This window comes from Formica exsecta, unplaced genomic scaffold (genome assembly GCF_003651465.1).
Source record: "Formica exsecta isolate Colony F162 unplaced genomic scaffold, ASM365146v1 scaffold365, whole genome shotgun sequence".
In the NCBI taxonomy this organism is placed as follows: domain Eukaryota; kingdom Metazoa; phylum Arthropoda; class Insecta; order Hymenoptera; family Formicidae; genus Formica; species Formica exsecta.
In genome coordinates this window covers 705,251-718,839 of record NW_021850897.1, presented here as the reverse complement: position 1 = coordinate 718,839, position 13,589 = coordinate 705,251, and the positions used below count along the sequence as shown (strand labels likewise).

The following is a 13,589-nucleotide window of genomic DNA, read 5'->3' as shown; positions in this document are numbered from 1 at the left end:
TATTTGTGCCATGCACAATAATCCCGGGAGGTCAACAGACGTCGCGACGTCATAGGAACTTCCCTTTTCCCCGTCGAACGAGCGTTTTTGCTTCGAGGGGCTTGAGAAATATAAACGAGCAGTGTCTGACTCAACTCGTAAGCGCGAGCTCTGCTCTGAGATGGAGAATTGTTTTTGCTGATGCAAACCTCCCAAGCGAAAACCATTACGTGCGTTGAGCGCAACGTCAAATTTAGAAAGACATCTCTCTAACATCTGTGATAGCATTGAATTATCGATCCATTAATAATCCATTACAACTGCATTACGAGAAAAACATTTTAATCTAGCGCGTGTATAAGTGACTGCGAAAATCGCGCACAAAATCAACGCGCGAGAATGATATATATATTTTCCGTTTTAAAAAAAGAATCTTAAACAAACACGACTAAAATTATTACATCCGCGATATTCTCGATATTCCGCGTCGACATTATTTCTCGCGGAGTCTGAAAGAGCGAATAGTGGGATCGTGCCAAATTCTTTATCGAAAATGAGACTCGCGGTTATAAACGTGAAAGTTTCGGGAGACGAGAATCGACGCTGATTCCTCGACTCTCCGATTCGATGACGTATTCAAACGATACACAGGATCGCGGTGATCCGCTTGCGTTGTCACGGCCGAACGCGCTCCTCTCGAACGTCCCATCCTCGGTCTCGTCGGTAAATAAGGCTCGCGGGGGAGCAGGTGTTACCGGGGACCGACCGGCGCGAAGTCATTCGGGACCGGTTACACCAAAGCCTGACTTCACCTTCTCCGTCTGTACATCAAGTGAAACGATAACCAGGAGTGAAATCGGTATCGTTTCGACGAGTTGAAATTTCGATGTTCAACATTTATTCGCAATTCACGAAATTAATTAACTGCGAAAAATATTATAACGTACGCAGCGCGAATTAAGCGAATCCGGATTAAGGAGTCGTGTGGTTAATTTTCTTTACTAAATCTACATTGTAAATAGAAATATAATCTCGGAGCAAGCGACAAACCGCGAAGCGCGGAGTCAATTAAGTCAAGTAGCCTACAACTAGATACTGGTTGCGTCAACGTCGGTTAATCCTCTCGTAGATTAAAAATTTTTTCTTCCATGCTGCACGGTAGTTTAGAAGGGAATACAACGAGAGAGCCGTTGAGCGAAGTCAATTAGCCCGGACGATCGGTGTAGGAGGCGGAGCGAGTAAGAAATCGGATGCATATATCAGGTGTGCGCGATCCGTCACGCTTGGTTTCCCGGTCGACTCCGAGAGCACGCTCGTCGCGAAGCACGAAAACAGCGTCGATCTCCCGTCATCGCGATGAGGGAAAGCCTGCGATCCTCCCCCTCCCACCTCCCCCTCGCACCTGGGACCGCAGTACAAGTGCATGTGCGTCGCGAGCGAGAAAGATGGGAAACGCGTTCATTCGGGGAGATCCGTGTCCCGGGAAAGGTGAACGATTATGGCGTCCTGGATACAAGGCGCGGACTCGGCGATCGCGCCCGAGTTTCGTGAAGGGAGAGATGCGTGAAGAGTTGCGGAGACTCACCTGATAATAGCTCGATTCCGCCATCTTGCTCCCGCACTTCTCTCTCTCTCTCTCTCTCTCTCTCTCTCTCTCTCTCTCTTTCTCTCTGTACGCTCTCTCACACTCGCGCTCACGCACTACCGCCGCTTTCCATCCGTCCTTTGTGAGCGTCGCCGAGAGCCGACGTTAGGTGGTGGTCCATGGTGCGTTTGACCGCGGCGCCGGAGTTATATTTCACTGCGTGCGTCGGCGCCGCATTTCGCGTCTGACGGGAGCCCCGTGATGTGACGCGCGGCGTCGTCGACGAGTCTCTCTGTCCCTCTCCCTCTCTCTCTCTCTCTCTCTAGGAGCGCGATGACCGGATAACCGTCCGAGCTCGAGTATTGTTGCCGACAACGTCGCTAACTGACGCTCGACGATGTTAATGAAGCTGCGCGCACCACTACAACATAGGCGGATGAATGAGAGACACGAGAACAAAATGCGAACACGACCACATTCCACCGCACCAGACTGGCGACTGACTGAGAACGCCGGGCCAATCGCCGCGCAAGGCGCCGTCGCGGCTGACGCGTTCCGCGAGGCCAATCAGCGTTCGTCGTCACCCGCGCTCCGCAATCGCGCGCCAATCGCGAGCACTGGCGCTACGAGATATTAAATTTGATTGTTGTATCGTAATTTTTCGTCGAAAAGACATCTCTCCACGAAATAAATTCGCTGTTAAATAAGCTAATTGTATTGCGATATCATTGAAATACTGCAATTTAAAAACATAACATATTTTTTACGTTTATAAAAAATCAAATTTTTTCGTTCGTTTTTTAATACGATTTATTATCGTCTAATGGTGTACATGTGGTATGTATATGTCTTTGGAGATCTGTAAAAAAATACACAATTATTGAGAAATTAATGCCTGAAGAAGTTCTTCGGGCGTTCTGGAAAAGAGGCTGCTAGGGTTTTGATACAAATTTTTCGGATTGTGACAGGAATCGTATAATTGCTTATATATAGCTCCGATTACTTCAAACGATCGTTTCTGAGTAATCGTGCGATGATTGTTGCTTTGTAACAAACTTATTTGTGGCAGTAGCAAAACATCCGGCATCACCAGGAACGCCTCCAATTTATTCTACGTAAAGAATTAATATATTAATGTCTGCAAGAGCAATTATATGTTACTTTACGCAATAAATTGAATCACACTCACAGTGAACTCTTTTACACTGAGGGCATCCATGCCAGGTATGGACGAGAGTGGTCCCTGCTCACGTCCTTGCAGGATAGTGTAAATTGAACCAAGATTCAAATGTGCTACCAAAGAACTAGCTTGTTCTGATGTAAGTGTATCGATTTGCGCATCTGATTGTGCCTGAATCATATTATTTGCGATTACAATGTCAGTAATAGCCAAAACTTACAATCGGATACCAAATAAAGCAATGGAAATAATCTCGATATAATCTCACATTTATATCTAATTCTATCTTTTAGATAAAAACTAACCAATCACCTGTAACCTTTCTAATCTCTGATCCATGTATTCGTACAATGCTAGCGTCGATTGTATCTGATGCATGCAATTGAGAAGGTAAACAGCCATATCCACTGTTGGTAATCTAGAGGCTGTTTCATTAACTTCTTGAAGTAATGGATCAATGATACACGACACAATCTGTCAATCATATGCAAAATAACATATAACTAATGTTAAAGATAATAATAATAAAATGCAGAAAAAGATATTCTCGCTGAACATACTTGTAACATGTCCTTTTCCCTGTCTTCAGCTATACTGGCGACAGACAATATTTCATTTAGAAGCGATAACAGTCTAGAAACAGATGGAGCAGGGACCAAATCACTTCCAGGAGGTTCCGCGCGTTCTCCAAGAGCAATCCTCGTTTCTCTTTGCAATCTGCTCAGAAAGCTTTTCTCGCTTAAGGCCAATAAATCTGACAGTGTTTGATCTAAAACACTATCAGGTATGACTTGTTCAATAATAGCGTGGTAAAATCTAATTAAGGTTGTAACTGAGTACAATACTGTTGCCGGTGCCTCTGTAGATATAACATGCTCTATTCTCGATTTTAAGGGATGGCATAATCCTTCTGTGATGTTGCTTAATGCTTGTTTCATCTGATCTGATAGATCTGTAATGAATACATTTAAATATTTAAACAATGTAAACAATTTAAACAATTAACTTTAAGAAAAATCATTTCTTACCTGTCTTATCACAGCCTTTCACCAAGGTAAGAATGTTCTCTTTTTCTACAGGAATTACTTGATGCAACCATGCAAGCATATCACCGATATATCGCTTAGGATCATTAGCGTGCATCTCTATAGGATTAGGTGTTCCACCAAAGCCTTCTCCTAATGTTAATGCATCTATGAAAGATCCCACTAAGGCGGTTCTTCTATTTGCACAATATTCATCTAGAATATATCTAAAAATATTTAATATATTAATTTTGTTTACAATCAATACATATAATATTTGTACTCAAATGTTAATCATCTTACTTAAACAATACTGGTCTATCTTGAAGTTTATTCATAGCCTTAATGAGTAATGGCGCTAAACATTCGTTTTCTATGTTTTTACAATGATTTTGTGTCCATCGATATAGTCTTTCAAGCGCAGCTTCTTGCAATAGTGTCATTCTTTGCATTATATCCAGAGCCAATGTCTGATAACCAGACTGCATGAGCACTCTACATTTGCCATGAATATCCTGGATTCGTAATAAAGTTAAAGTGCCAGAAATAATTATCACTATCAAAAATAAATAACATTTAATGCGCTACCTGCACTTTATTAACTACAGAAAAAAACTCCTCTGTTATGGGCGATTCTCTAGTTGATCCATGCAAAACAGTCAATTCTGATGGATTCAATTGGAAATTTTTTATAAATGCACTTGCAACATCCTGTTGTATGGATAATACTTGACTGGGAATAAAATCAAACAATACATTTTATTGAAGTTGCAATCATAATCGTTAAACATTATTGTTCAAATGTATAAATTGTTCTCACCTTTCATTTTGGAGCTTTGTTGTTTGTTCTATAAGCTGTGATGTTTGAGCTTTTGTAATTTGCAAGCGATTAGTCATAGATTGTACAGCTGTATTCATTGCTAAAACATCTTGATAAATGTCATCCAAGGAACCCTTCACCTCTTTAAAAGCAGCCAAAAATTCTTCATTTATTGCTAGACTCCTTCTCTCTATCTTGCTACGCAAATTTCGGCGAGAGCTTAACGTGTTCTCAGTGAAAAATGTCGACAGCTCTTTCAAAGCTTCCAATGTATCCTAAAATATATTGCACGAAATTGTGACATTTTCCCTTTTATCGCAGTCATTAAAAATTCTTTCAAAATTCATTTAACTTTGACTGTTTACAAGATGGGATTTATAAATAATCATGATTTATCATAAAGTTTTTACCTTATCGTGTTCTACTCTAGACTCTAGTAATTTATTCACTCGCCGCACTAAAGCGGTATTAATGCTTTTCTCGCTCATCGCGAATTCAGATATTTAGTCTATCAGAAACGCATAACCTATATACAAATGTCAATGGAACCATGACAGTAATGTCAGATGGTACATACACGTCATCTACAGGTACAGTCACTTCAAAATTTCATACATGTCAATCGGAATGAGCATAAATAAGCAAATTTTTGGATATTTTTGACGATAAAAAATAAAGAAAGAATTGCGCTTTTAATATATCATCGATATGGGCAAAAAAAGGACAAAAACTTCAACAGATATACAATAATTACATCTCATCGCACTGACATGCGTACATGCAACCTGTCAGCTGTCAGAATGAGGATATTGTTTTTCGTAATAAATAACGCGAATTGCTTGGAATTTGATAGTGTCGACAGATTGGGCAATTAATCATTTTTTGTCGCTCTGAAATATAGAAAATTATGTAAGAAGATTAAACGGCTAATAATGTCGATATTTTCGATTCGATAGATCGCTGTAACGCGGAGAGAAGAAGAGAGTGAAAGTGAAAGAGAGAGAGAAAGAGAAAGAACGCGTAGAATACGCCAAGATACTATGCAGCAATTCGATGCGTTTAGTTGCGTTTAGTTGTCGCGCGAGTGAGTGCGATTGTTTTTTCTTCGATGAATTAGGATAAATATGCGCTGGTTAATACGTCTGTGTATCCTCGCGATTTTGCTGGTGCACAGCATAGATGCGAATAGCGAGGAAGTGCCATTAACCAAGTTCGGCGCAAAGACTGGGCCGACTTTAAGATTCTTTTACTGGTAAGATTAACGATCCATTTGTGTGTTGATTTTTATTTGATAAACGCGGCATCCGCAACTAGAGACATTCGTCCTTTGCTCTATAAGATAATGGATATATGTAACGATCGTTAAATGCAACAACATAGGCCTAACAAGATACTTGTTGAGCTTCATATAATTCTAAAATTCTAAAGCAATCATTACTACATTATTGTTTGAAAATTTGATTCTTATTCTTAAATAAAATTAATGTTTTTTCATTACAGCTACTCATGCGGCTATAGAAAAGCCTTTGAACAATATGTGAGTATTCTTACGGAAAAGTATCCAGAACTTCACATTGAAGGAGAGAATTTTAATCCATCGGGTTACAATATGTTAATTGCAAAAGTGCTGGTAATTAAACTCTTTATTTTTATGTTAACTATGCTGATTTATACAGCTTATTTCTATATTTCTATATTAAATTTGTATGTTTAGGGAACACTGAAAATATTGGTAATTGTTCTAATTGTAAGTGGAGTTAACTTTGGATTGCCCCAAACATCAGTATGGCAATGGTGTATAAGCAATCGTTTTTATTCCTGTGTACTCATTTTTCTGCTTTGTAACGCAATAGAAGGTCAACTGATTTCATCAGGTGCATTTGAAATACATTTGAATGGTAAGCATAAGTTACGCTTGTTGTTTGTATGATTGTTACATTGAATATTTAGTTATTATATTTGCTATGATATGTTTTTAGATGTTCCTGTTTGGTCAAAACTTGAAACCGGCAGGATACCTCGACCACTTGAATTGTTTCAAATAATTGATTTCCATTTAGATCCAGATATGCAGTTTGAAAAAATCAAATTTCGAACATAAAACATAATTTTATTTTGAAAATTAATGTAATTACATACCATGCCACAGGAAGTTTGTTAAAATGGTGTAATGTGATGAAAATATGTACAATATATTTGCTAAGTAAGTAAATTCTTTAATGTACATTTCTTATGATAGAATACATAATTCCAATAAGAAGAATATGAAAATATAAATGTAATTGAAATAAAACTGTACCAAAATTTCTTATTACAGGATTTTGATTAAATGATTTCATATATTGTACAAATTTCTACAGCAAGATATAGTACATTATCTCGTAATAGTCGTTTCAATATCGCTTATTTTTTTATGTTTAAGACCAGGATTTCAAAAATGGATTTCAATTAAGATCTCATTTAATCTCCCTGATTTCATTCAAATCAGTTGGATGATCGCTGATTAAGGGACGTGCTTCGTATGTACAAATAGTCACACCGTGTTTATGAGTTGGAGTCCATTCTCCTTTGAGACCAATATAATAAATTCTAATTTGTTCCATATTTTGATCACCAACAAAGTGAAGACTTAAATGCTGCACAGATGAAAACTTTACTGTTCTGTAATAGAATTTATAGTGTCTAAATCTTCTAGTTTCTGTAGTTTTAATATCTCATATAAGCATTTTGTTTGTGATTATAGTTATTAACATTTTATAAATCTTATAGATATAAATAAAATAGCACATATACCTCACAGGATATTCATGGATCCCATACAAATCTGTAATTAACTCAAATTCTTGTTCTGGACTAATATTTACATCATCAAATACCATGTGTGGTCGATTTTTGTATCTATTGATATACACATTCATATTGATTATTCTTTAATTTTTGAATATCAACATTTTTTTCTAGTTAATCTTATACTTACAACTTTACTGTTTTGGGCAAATAATCCTCATCTCCAATTATAATAAGCCCCTTCAATTTTACATCCCCTGTGAAACTGTAAAAAATCAAGATACTATATATATATATATACAAAACAATCTTTAATTCAAAAATTTGCGTACTTACGGTATATTGAACAGGAGCTCAGCATCAGTGTCACTTTGAACATACTAAAACAAAATAAACTTAAAAAATGTAAAGCAAGAAATATTAAGTACTGCAAAATTTCATAAGAAATATTAAAATATATTTCAAATGCGCAAAAAGAATTTTATATTAAGATTACCTCTGATTTATCTAATCTCTCTTCCCATGTTTTAAAGACTTTTACACCACTACCTTCCTCAGTTTCGTTTAGACATTCTACTCTATCTTTATCTATTTTTTCATATAAATTATAATTGACGCCTAATTCTGTTGAATCATGTGCACTGCCACAATTACATCGATGTTCCATTGTTCGCAAATCCTATCAGCAATGAAATAAAAAAATAAGACTATAATAAACAAAAAATTTTTTTCCAAGTTATATATAATAAGATGAAAACTTGATAAAATTCAAAGTAGATTGTATATATATAGCATAAATATTATCTTATAGTTTCTAGTATATATGCTGTTTTCACTTGTCTATAAATATATTATATATAGTTTTTATTAATTGTTATTAATATAAATTTCGCACACACATGTGCAAATTGAAAAAAAAAATGCTATACTTATTTTAGAAGCGTATAAATTATAGATAAGTAGTTTTCTCTCGTAGCTCTTTCAATATGTATTACGTTTAAACTATTTCGTTGTCGTTGACGATGACTGTTGATCTTTGAAGTATTTGTCACGTACCTTTATTAGGGAGAGAGAAATATATAAAAGATGTTACCATGCGGCTGCAATAGGTTAAGTTCACGTAACAAGATCGTTTCAACAATATAACAATTGCAACAAAGTAATATTTTATATATGAAAGATAGAACCTTCTTTATCAGTTGAAAGACACATAAAGACAAGGAAACGTGGAAGCTGTCCTGAAGGATTATTTACACACATTGAAGCTTGAAACTCCTTTTCAAAATATAATATATCTAACCGGTCGGTAAACAAAGTTTCTTTTGTCATAACGGAGAATCAATGTATATGTAAATAAGTATATATACATTTCACATTATACTGCAATACAATCGTGATTATTCATTTATTCAACTAAAGATTTTATAATTTATAAAATTTTAAAAATTACGTTTTTAGATCTTTTATGGATTTTTCAAAAATGTTTTTTGTTCTCCCAATAGAGAATATATCGAGTAAATAATATACATATATTCCTTGTAAAATTTAGCATCAATAAAATTTAAAATTATTGAATATATAATATAATATAAATTGAAAGGATTTAAACAACTTTTCTGTTCAAAAGGTTATTGATAAAAAGTTCTAACACAGGAGATTGCGGAATGATAGGTAAAAGTAAAACTTTGAAATTGAAAAACAGGTGATATTCATTTATAAATTCTATAGCATATGTACATTTGTTACTTTGCATACGGTGAATGAAATATAGATAGAGAGTGCAACGTAACATATAAATAAAACAATCTTTGTATGATTTATGTGTGGAATGGTTGCATTGTCTTTTTCCTATTTATGTTTGTCGACAGCCTCGTCAATAATTTTATTAAGTTTCTGATTTTGCCAATCAAGGGCAATATTATCGAGATGGTTGTCGAAATCGACCAGATTCCTGTATTCCTCCTCCTTTAGTAACGAGTACATCGCGTCTGTGTGTGCAACACCTCCTTCATAAATTATACTGCGACAGAATAAATGTGACATTTTATTATCTAAGTAAAATGGATGACCTTCCAAGAATTAAAATGTAATTTCAAAATAAAAAATGTATAATTACTTTGCTTTATCCTTTGGTTTCCATTTTCCATCTATGGACTGTGAAATTCTCAATGGACTAGATCCCATACTTAGAGTTACTTCTCGATTATCCACCTGGTAAAAAGAAATAAGATTTATAGAAATAGATATAAAATGTATTGATATAGTAATTATAATGAACATACCACTACAAGCAGCGCACTGTTAAAGTTATCTGCAATTTTATCTGCTATTCTGTGAGCTGGTCTGTCTGTACTATATGAAAAACACATAAATTAATCAGTCAGTAATGCAATCTATAAGCTCAAGAAAAATGTCAAGGTACCTTAAATCATTTATATTCTCATTGGCTAAGTAATAACCTGCCAGAATAAGACCTTTGCTAGCTGCTAACTGGTCCACCTGTAACATTAAACAGCATCGAACCAGACGTCATATTATTATTATCGTTATTCTAACATTTCGAACGAAGACTTTAAATAAAATCGCCCTCTTATTTTGACACATCATCATTGTGATATAGGTTAGGATATTGACACATCCACGTCACTCATATCGATTATTTTACGTATCAATATATATGCTTTAGGCAACATTGTAGGCTGTAAAATTTTGCGAAAGGCTTGAGAGATCGCGACAATAAAATCTCGTCAAATATTTACCAAAGTAAGCGCTATTTCCGCCATTGGCGAAACATGTAGGCATATGTGGAATAAAGGTATCGCATCCTCGATGTACAGATCCGCCCTGCCGTCCTTGCTCTTTTGTTTGCCGAGTAGCAAGCCATTAATCGCGCAATGCGGATACTTGGTTGCGTGTAAAATAATTTTACAGTACGCGCGAGGCGAAAAGAAAACATTCGTCATTGTCAAATGTGTGCACTGTAAACGCGACCGGACGCGAGGAGACAGCAGTGTGAGGTGTGAGCCAGTATTGCCAGCATTGCGATTGTCAGGCTGGCGAACGTGAGAGAATCTTCTCCCCTATAGCAAACTCGTAGAAGCACCAGCTGCGTTCGAGTTGGCACTACGAATCTTTCGAAGTATTTTGTGTTTGACTAATAAAAAAAACATTTCCTTGGCTCTTTTTTATCTTGATCGGTCAAGCAAACGCCTTCATTTCTAGCGCCGGATCGAACGCAGTCATTAATTATGTTCGTTTTGCTTGCATTCTTAGAAATTTCTGCACTTGAAATGAGATGTATATTTTCGGACGTTGGAGAAAAACAAAGCGAAGAATCTAAAAATGTTAACGATTATTGTGCAAGCGAAACAAACGGATCTAATGCAAGAAACAATTTAGATTTATTATAGATTTTTTCACACACGTGAATTATAATTTCCAAAATTTATTTCACATGACGAAAAGAATAAGGAAATAATTTATTATGTATTTAACTGAAAAATTATTTGAAAAATTTACGCTTTAAACCATCTTCCTTTTTATAAACTTTAGAAATTAGAATTCAGTGTTTCGGGGGGAGGGTCCAATAAAAAATATATATTCTTGTCTCTTTTCTTTCAAGAGGATAAACTTAATTACTTATTAAATGCTTTAAAAGAAAGGGAGAGTTTGCAAGCGTCAAAATTTAGAAAAATTAGCGTTATTCGTAATGCGATTATATTCGTGATAAGTGCGATAAGCAGTTTTGGAAGAGGTTACGAGGGCGATCATTGCGTCATCCTCGCGATCGTCCTCGTCGTCGGTCATCGCCGCGGGACGCAGTAGCGGCGGACGCCTATTCCGTTCATTGTGATTTTAATAAGCCTTATGCAAATTACAAATGAAATTGTCAGAGGCAGGCCCGCGGTCCATTCTTCGCCGCTGATGGGGACAATTAGAGGAGCTTTGTCCGGCGACCGCGCGTTGTCCGGCTGGCCGGCAACTTGAGTTCTCCAATGAGATGGGGCAGAGAGGCAGAGAGAGAGAGAGAGAGAGAGAGAGAGAGAGAGAGAGAGAGGAGAGGACCACCCGCCAACCCCTGATGTTTGTATCCGCTCTCCGGAACGTTCACTTCCGACTCTCGGAATCGCACGCCGCCGTGCTTCATTGTGCTCGCTTCCCGGCTCTGCCGCCTCCCCGCGATACACTCGAATCGTCGATACAATTAACACTTTGCTGGTTACGTAGTAGCTGTTATCATCGTTAGCTTATGAGAAGACGTAGCGATAAGTCATCGATTAATAAAAAGTAAAAAGATAGAATAGTAAGAATAATAATAATTGAAACAGAGAAAGAGTCTCTTGTGTATGTATTATTTTCTTCAATTATACATAATTATTGAAAAAAAAATTAATCCCTCCAACACACAGTTGCGATTTTCTTCATGAGAGAGATATTCTAAGACGTATATAATTTGATTCGTATTGTAGAGGCTACAATATCACAAAGATCAATTTAAAGGTAATACTATACTCGCGCCAGAGGAAACGCGAGCGCGGGAGAGATGCTCGTCCTTAGCCACGAGGATTCGCTACGCGACGGTTGGCTTGATACCGCAAGAAGGAGGACGTCAGAACCGCGACGTGGAATTGTTCTGTCGTAACCTGAAGATAAAGAGAGCGAGAGAGAGAGAGAGAGGGGGGGGAGGGGGGATACGGCGTCTTCAGGAACGCCGGGGCCCAGGGCCGAGAATGCGCCAATAAAGAGGGGGATAGGGAAGAACGGGGGATGGGGGACGGAGGTTGGAAATCGAACGGAATCACGGAGGCTGGAGGTCGGTGGTTCGGGGGCGGAGAGAGAGAGAGATAAGTTTTTACGGTAGGGTTACTAACTTACGGACTCGGCATTGTCGAGTTCCCGCCGACGCGAGGACAATGCGCCTTCGGAACACAATGCTTCACTCTGGAAATCTGAAGGCAGTCTTGACTACCAACCTGCAACCACCCCCATGTGCTCCCCTCGATTCCTCTCCCCTTTCCTCCTCCCCCCCTCCCCTCCTCGCCCCTTTCCGATCTGCGTCTACCAATACTCCGCTCCTTCCTCACATACCACCCCTCGATTGCCGACCGCGCCACTCTGCCGCTTCTGGTCCCCGTCGTTACTTTCTCATTCTTTCGCCCTTACCCTTCCTCCCGCCCCCCCTTTTCTAAATTCCTTTCCCCAGTCACAGTTTCCTCGGCCTTCTCGGTCGTGACTGACAATCTTCAAGTTCACGTTCGTTAATTTGCAAGCTTGGCAGAGGATGCTCCTTTCCGAGTTCGAGGAGAAAAAATTTTTGAGAATTATGTTACATTTTTGTTCTCTCAAACGCGATTATTTTAATAGCACATTTAACTATACGAATTCATATATACGCTTAAAGCATAGAATAGACACATACTTGCGCGCGCGCATACACATATATACATTTCACACACATTTATTGTAATACAAAATATAAAAGGCGCGGAAACAACGGTGGCGAGCACGGTAGCGAGATCCGAAAGAGTGGTGGGGGGGAGGGGAGGGGTGGAATAAAACGGAGGAAGAAGGGCGGACATACGAGCGTATTTCAATCGCTCTTAGCTTTTCTCTTTAGGCGAGCTTTGCCATTTCTTTGCCCCACAAAAGCCACATTGTTTCGCCCACCGCTCTCGCAACGGAATGCAGGCTGCTGAAATGCTCCTCTTTTCGCAAAACGCTAGAGACGACGGCTAGCGTCGACAATCAGACGCGAAACATAGACGCATCCGATGCATACGTAGGAGCATTTGTCGGTACGCAATCCTTTCTGATGTATTTCGCCGCTTGCCTTTCATTCGGCATTTATTGTTACTATTTGCAATTCTATAGATACGTCGCAATACTTTTGTACATCTTGTATTTCGTACTGCATATAAACGAGACATTCAAGGCAAAAGTCTGAAACAAGAGAAACTAAATCCATAATTCGTTACGACTTGTTCGCACAATCTTGCTCTGAATATTTTAAATACTACTTGGTGTATCGTTGTATAATATTTCTCGATGTTTTCTTTAAAAATCATTTTTAAAAGATAAGAAAAATTAATTATAATCTATCTCTAAATTTTGATAATAAAACAACACATTGTAATGAAAAAAAAAAAAATAACTATTTCTTTCAACGGGCTAACTTGTAAGAACATGCCGCGCTAATTTATAAGACATTTTAAT

The 13,589-nt window shown here is 37.7% G+C and overlaps 4 protein-coding genes across 12 annotated transcripts; 1 reads left to right on the top strand and 3 right to left on the bottom strand.

Moving 5' to 3' along the window:
* Nucleotides 1-2,348: 2,348 nt before the first annotated feature.
* LOC115239146 (conserved oligomeric Golgi complex subunit 6) lies at nucleotides 2,349-5,338 on the bottom strand. Of its 2 annotated transcripts, none has more exons than XM_029813501.1 (9): nucleotides 5,000-5,338; nucleotides 4,590-4,864; nucleotides 4,358-4,502; nucleotides 4,073-4,284; nucleotides 3,773-3,996; nucleotides 3,305-3,696; nucleotides 3,057-3,218; nucleotides 2,754-2,915; nucleotides 2,349-2,675 (listed from the first exon to the last, which is right to left on the bottom strand). In XM_029813501.1, exons 1-9 carry the CDS (start codon nucleotides 5,075-5,077, stop codon nucleotides 2,442-2,444), a joined length of 1,884 nt encoding a protein of 627 aa, XP_029669361.1. In that variant the 5' UTR covers nucleotides 5,078-5,338; the 3' UTR covers nucleotides 2,349-2,441. The 2 variants fall into 2 exon arrangements, 1 of the variants encoding a protein (XP_029669361.1); XR_003884595.1 differs by having other exon boundaries at nucleotides 2,357-2,675; nucleotides 3,050-3,218.
* Nucleotides 5,269-7,391, top strand: LOC115239149 (thioredoxin reductase-like selenoprotein T homolog CG3887). 3 transcript variants are annotated; one of them, XR_003884596.1, is made up of 5 exons: nucleotides 5,269-5,841; nucleotides 6,090-6,219; nucleotides 6,304-6,487; nucleotides 6,569-6,792; nucleotides 6,907-7,391. XR_003884596.1 is itself a non-coding variant. In XM_029813508.1 (4 exons), the coding sequence occupies exons 1-4, from the start codon at nucleotides 5,714-5,716 to the stop codon at nucleotides 6,688-6,690; spliced, it is 564 nt and encodes a 187-aa protein (XP_029669368.1). In that variant the 5' UTR covers nucleotides 5,269-5,713; the 3' UTR covers nucleotides 6,691-7,377. The 3 variants fall into 3 exon arrangements, 1 of the variants encoding a protein (XP_029669368.1); XR_003884597.1 differs by having other exon boundaries at nucleotides 7,012-7,386; XM_029813508.1 differs by having other exon boundaries at nucleotides 6,569-7,377.
* LOC115239147 (PITH domain-containing protein CG6153) lies at nucleotides 6,684-8,711 on the bottom strand. 6 transcript variants are annotated; one of them, XM_029813503.1, is made up of 7 exons: nucleotides 8,564-8,711; nucleotides 8,372-8,432; nucleotides 7,873-8,055; nucleotides 7,713-7,756; nucleotides 7,567-7,641; nucleotides 7,383-7,487; nucleotides 6,684-7,250 (listed from the first exon to the last, which is right to left on the bottom strand). In XM_029813503.1, exons 3-7 carry the CDS (start codon nucleotides 8,041-8,043, stop codon nucleotides 7,046-7,048), a joined length of 600 nt encoding a protein of 199 aa, XP_029669363.1. In that variant the 5' UTR covers nucleotides 8,044-8,055; nucleotides 8,372-8,432; nucleotides 8,564-8,711; the 3' UTR covers nucleotides 6,684-7,045. The 6 variants fall into 6 exon arrangements, with proteins under 6 accessions (XP_029669363.1, XP_029669364.1, XP_029669365.1 ...); XM_029813504.1 differs by having other exon boundaries at nucleotides 8,372-8,476; nucleotides 8,564-8,703; XM_029813505.1 differs by lacking the exon at nucleotides 8,372-8,432 and adding an exon at nucleotides 8,433-8,476 and having other exon boundaries at nucleotides 8,564-8,703.
* A 356-nt stretch (nucleotides 8,712-9,067) lies between these two features.
* Nucleotides 9,068-10,414, bottom strand: LOC115239191 (ER membrane protein complex subunit 8/9 homolog). Its single transcript, XM_029813571.1, has 5 exons — nucleotides 10,136-10,414; nucleotides 9,799-9,875; nucleotides 9,659-9,728; nucleotides 9,493-9,587; nucleotides 9,068-9,396 (listed from the first exon to the last, which is right to left on the bottom strand). Exons 1-5 carry the CDS (start codon nucleotides 10,337-10,339, stop codon nucleotides 9,225-9,227), a joined length of 618 nt encoding a protein of 205 aa, XP_029669431.1. The 5' UTR covers nucleotides 10,340-10,414; the 3' UTR covers nucleotides 9,068-9,224.
* Nucleotides 10,415-13,589: the final 3,175 nt, after the last annotated feature.

Excerpts from the sequence above, each read along its gene's own strand:
- LOC115239146 (XM_029813501.1), bottom strand. The coding sequence starts at position 5,077 with ATGAGCGAGAAAAGCATTAATACCGCTTTAGTGCGGCGAGTGAATAAA. Across the intron at positions 3,697-3,772 it reads GAAAGGCTGTGATAAGACAG|ATCTATCAGATCAGATGAAA; the intron begins GTAAGAAATGAT and ends TATTCATTACAG. Across the intron at positions 2,676-2,753 it reads TCAGTGTAAAAGAGTTCACT|AATAAATTGGAGGCGTTCCT; the intron begins GTGAGTGTGATT and ends TTCTTTACGTAG.
- LOC115239149 (XM_029813508.1), top strand. The coding sequence starts at position 5,714 with ATGCGCTGGTTAATACGTCTGTGTATCCTCGCGATTTTGCTGGTGCAC. Across the intron at positions 5,842-6,089 it reads ACTTTAAGATTCTTTTACTG|CTACTCATGCGGCTATAGAA; the intron begins GTAAGATTAACG and ends TTTTCATTACAG. Across the intron at positions 6,488-6,568 it reads ATTTGAAATACATTTGAATG|ATGTTCCTGTTTGGTCAAAA; the intron begins GTAAGCATAAGT and ends ATATGTTTTTAG.
- LOC115239147 (XM_029813503.1), bottom strand. The coding sequence starts at position 8,043 with ATGGAACATCGATGTAATTGTGGCAGTGCACATGATTCAACAGAATTA. Across the intron at positions 7,757-7,872 it reads AGAGATTAGATAAATCAGAG|TATGTTCAAAGTGACACTGA; the intron begins GTAATCTTAATA and ends ATTTTGTTTTAG. Across the intron at positions 7,488-7,566 it reads TTGCCCAAAACAGTAAAGTT|ATACAAAAATCGACCACACA; the intron begins GTAAGTATAAGA and ends GTATATCAATAG.
- LOC115239191 (XM_029813571.1), bottom strand. The coding sequence starts at position 10,339 with ATGACGAATGTTTTCTTTTCGCCTCGCGCGTACTGTAAAATTATTTTA. Across the intron at positions 9,876-10,135 it reads CGGAAATAGCGCTTACTTTG|GTGGACCAGTTAGCAGCTAG; the intron begins GTAAATATTTGA and ends TTAATGTTACAG. Across the intron at positions 9,397-9,492 it reads AAACCAAAGGATAAAGCAAA|TATAATTTATGAAGGAGGTG; the intron begins GTAATTATACAT and ends ATTCTGTCGCAG.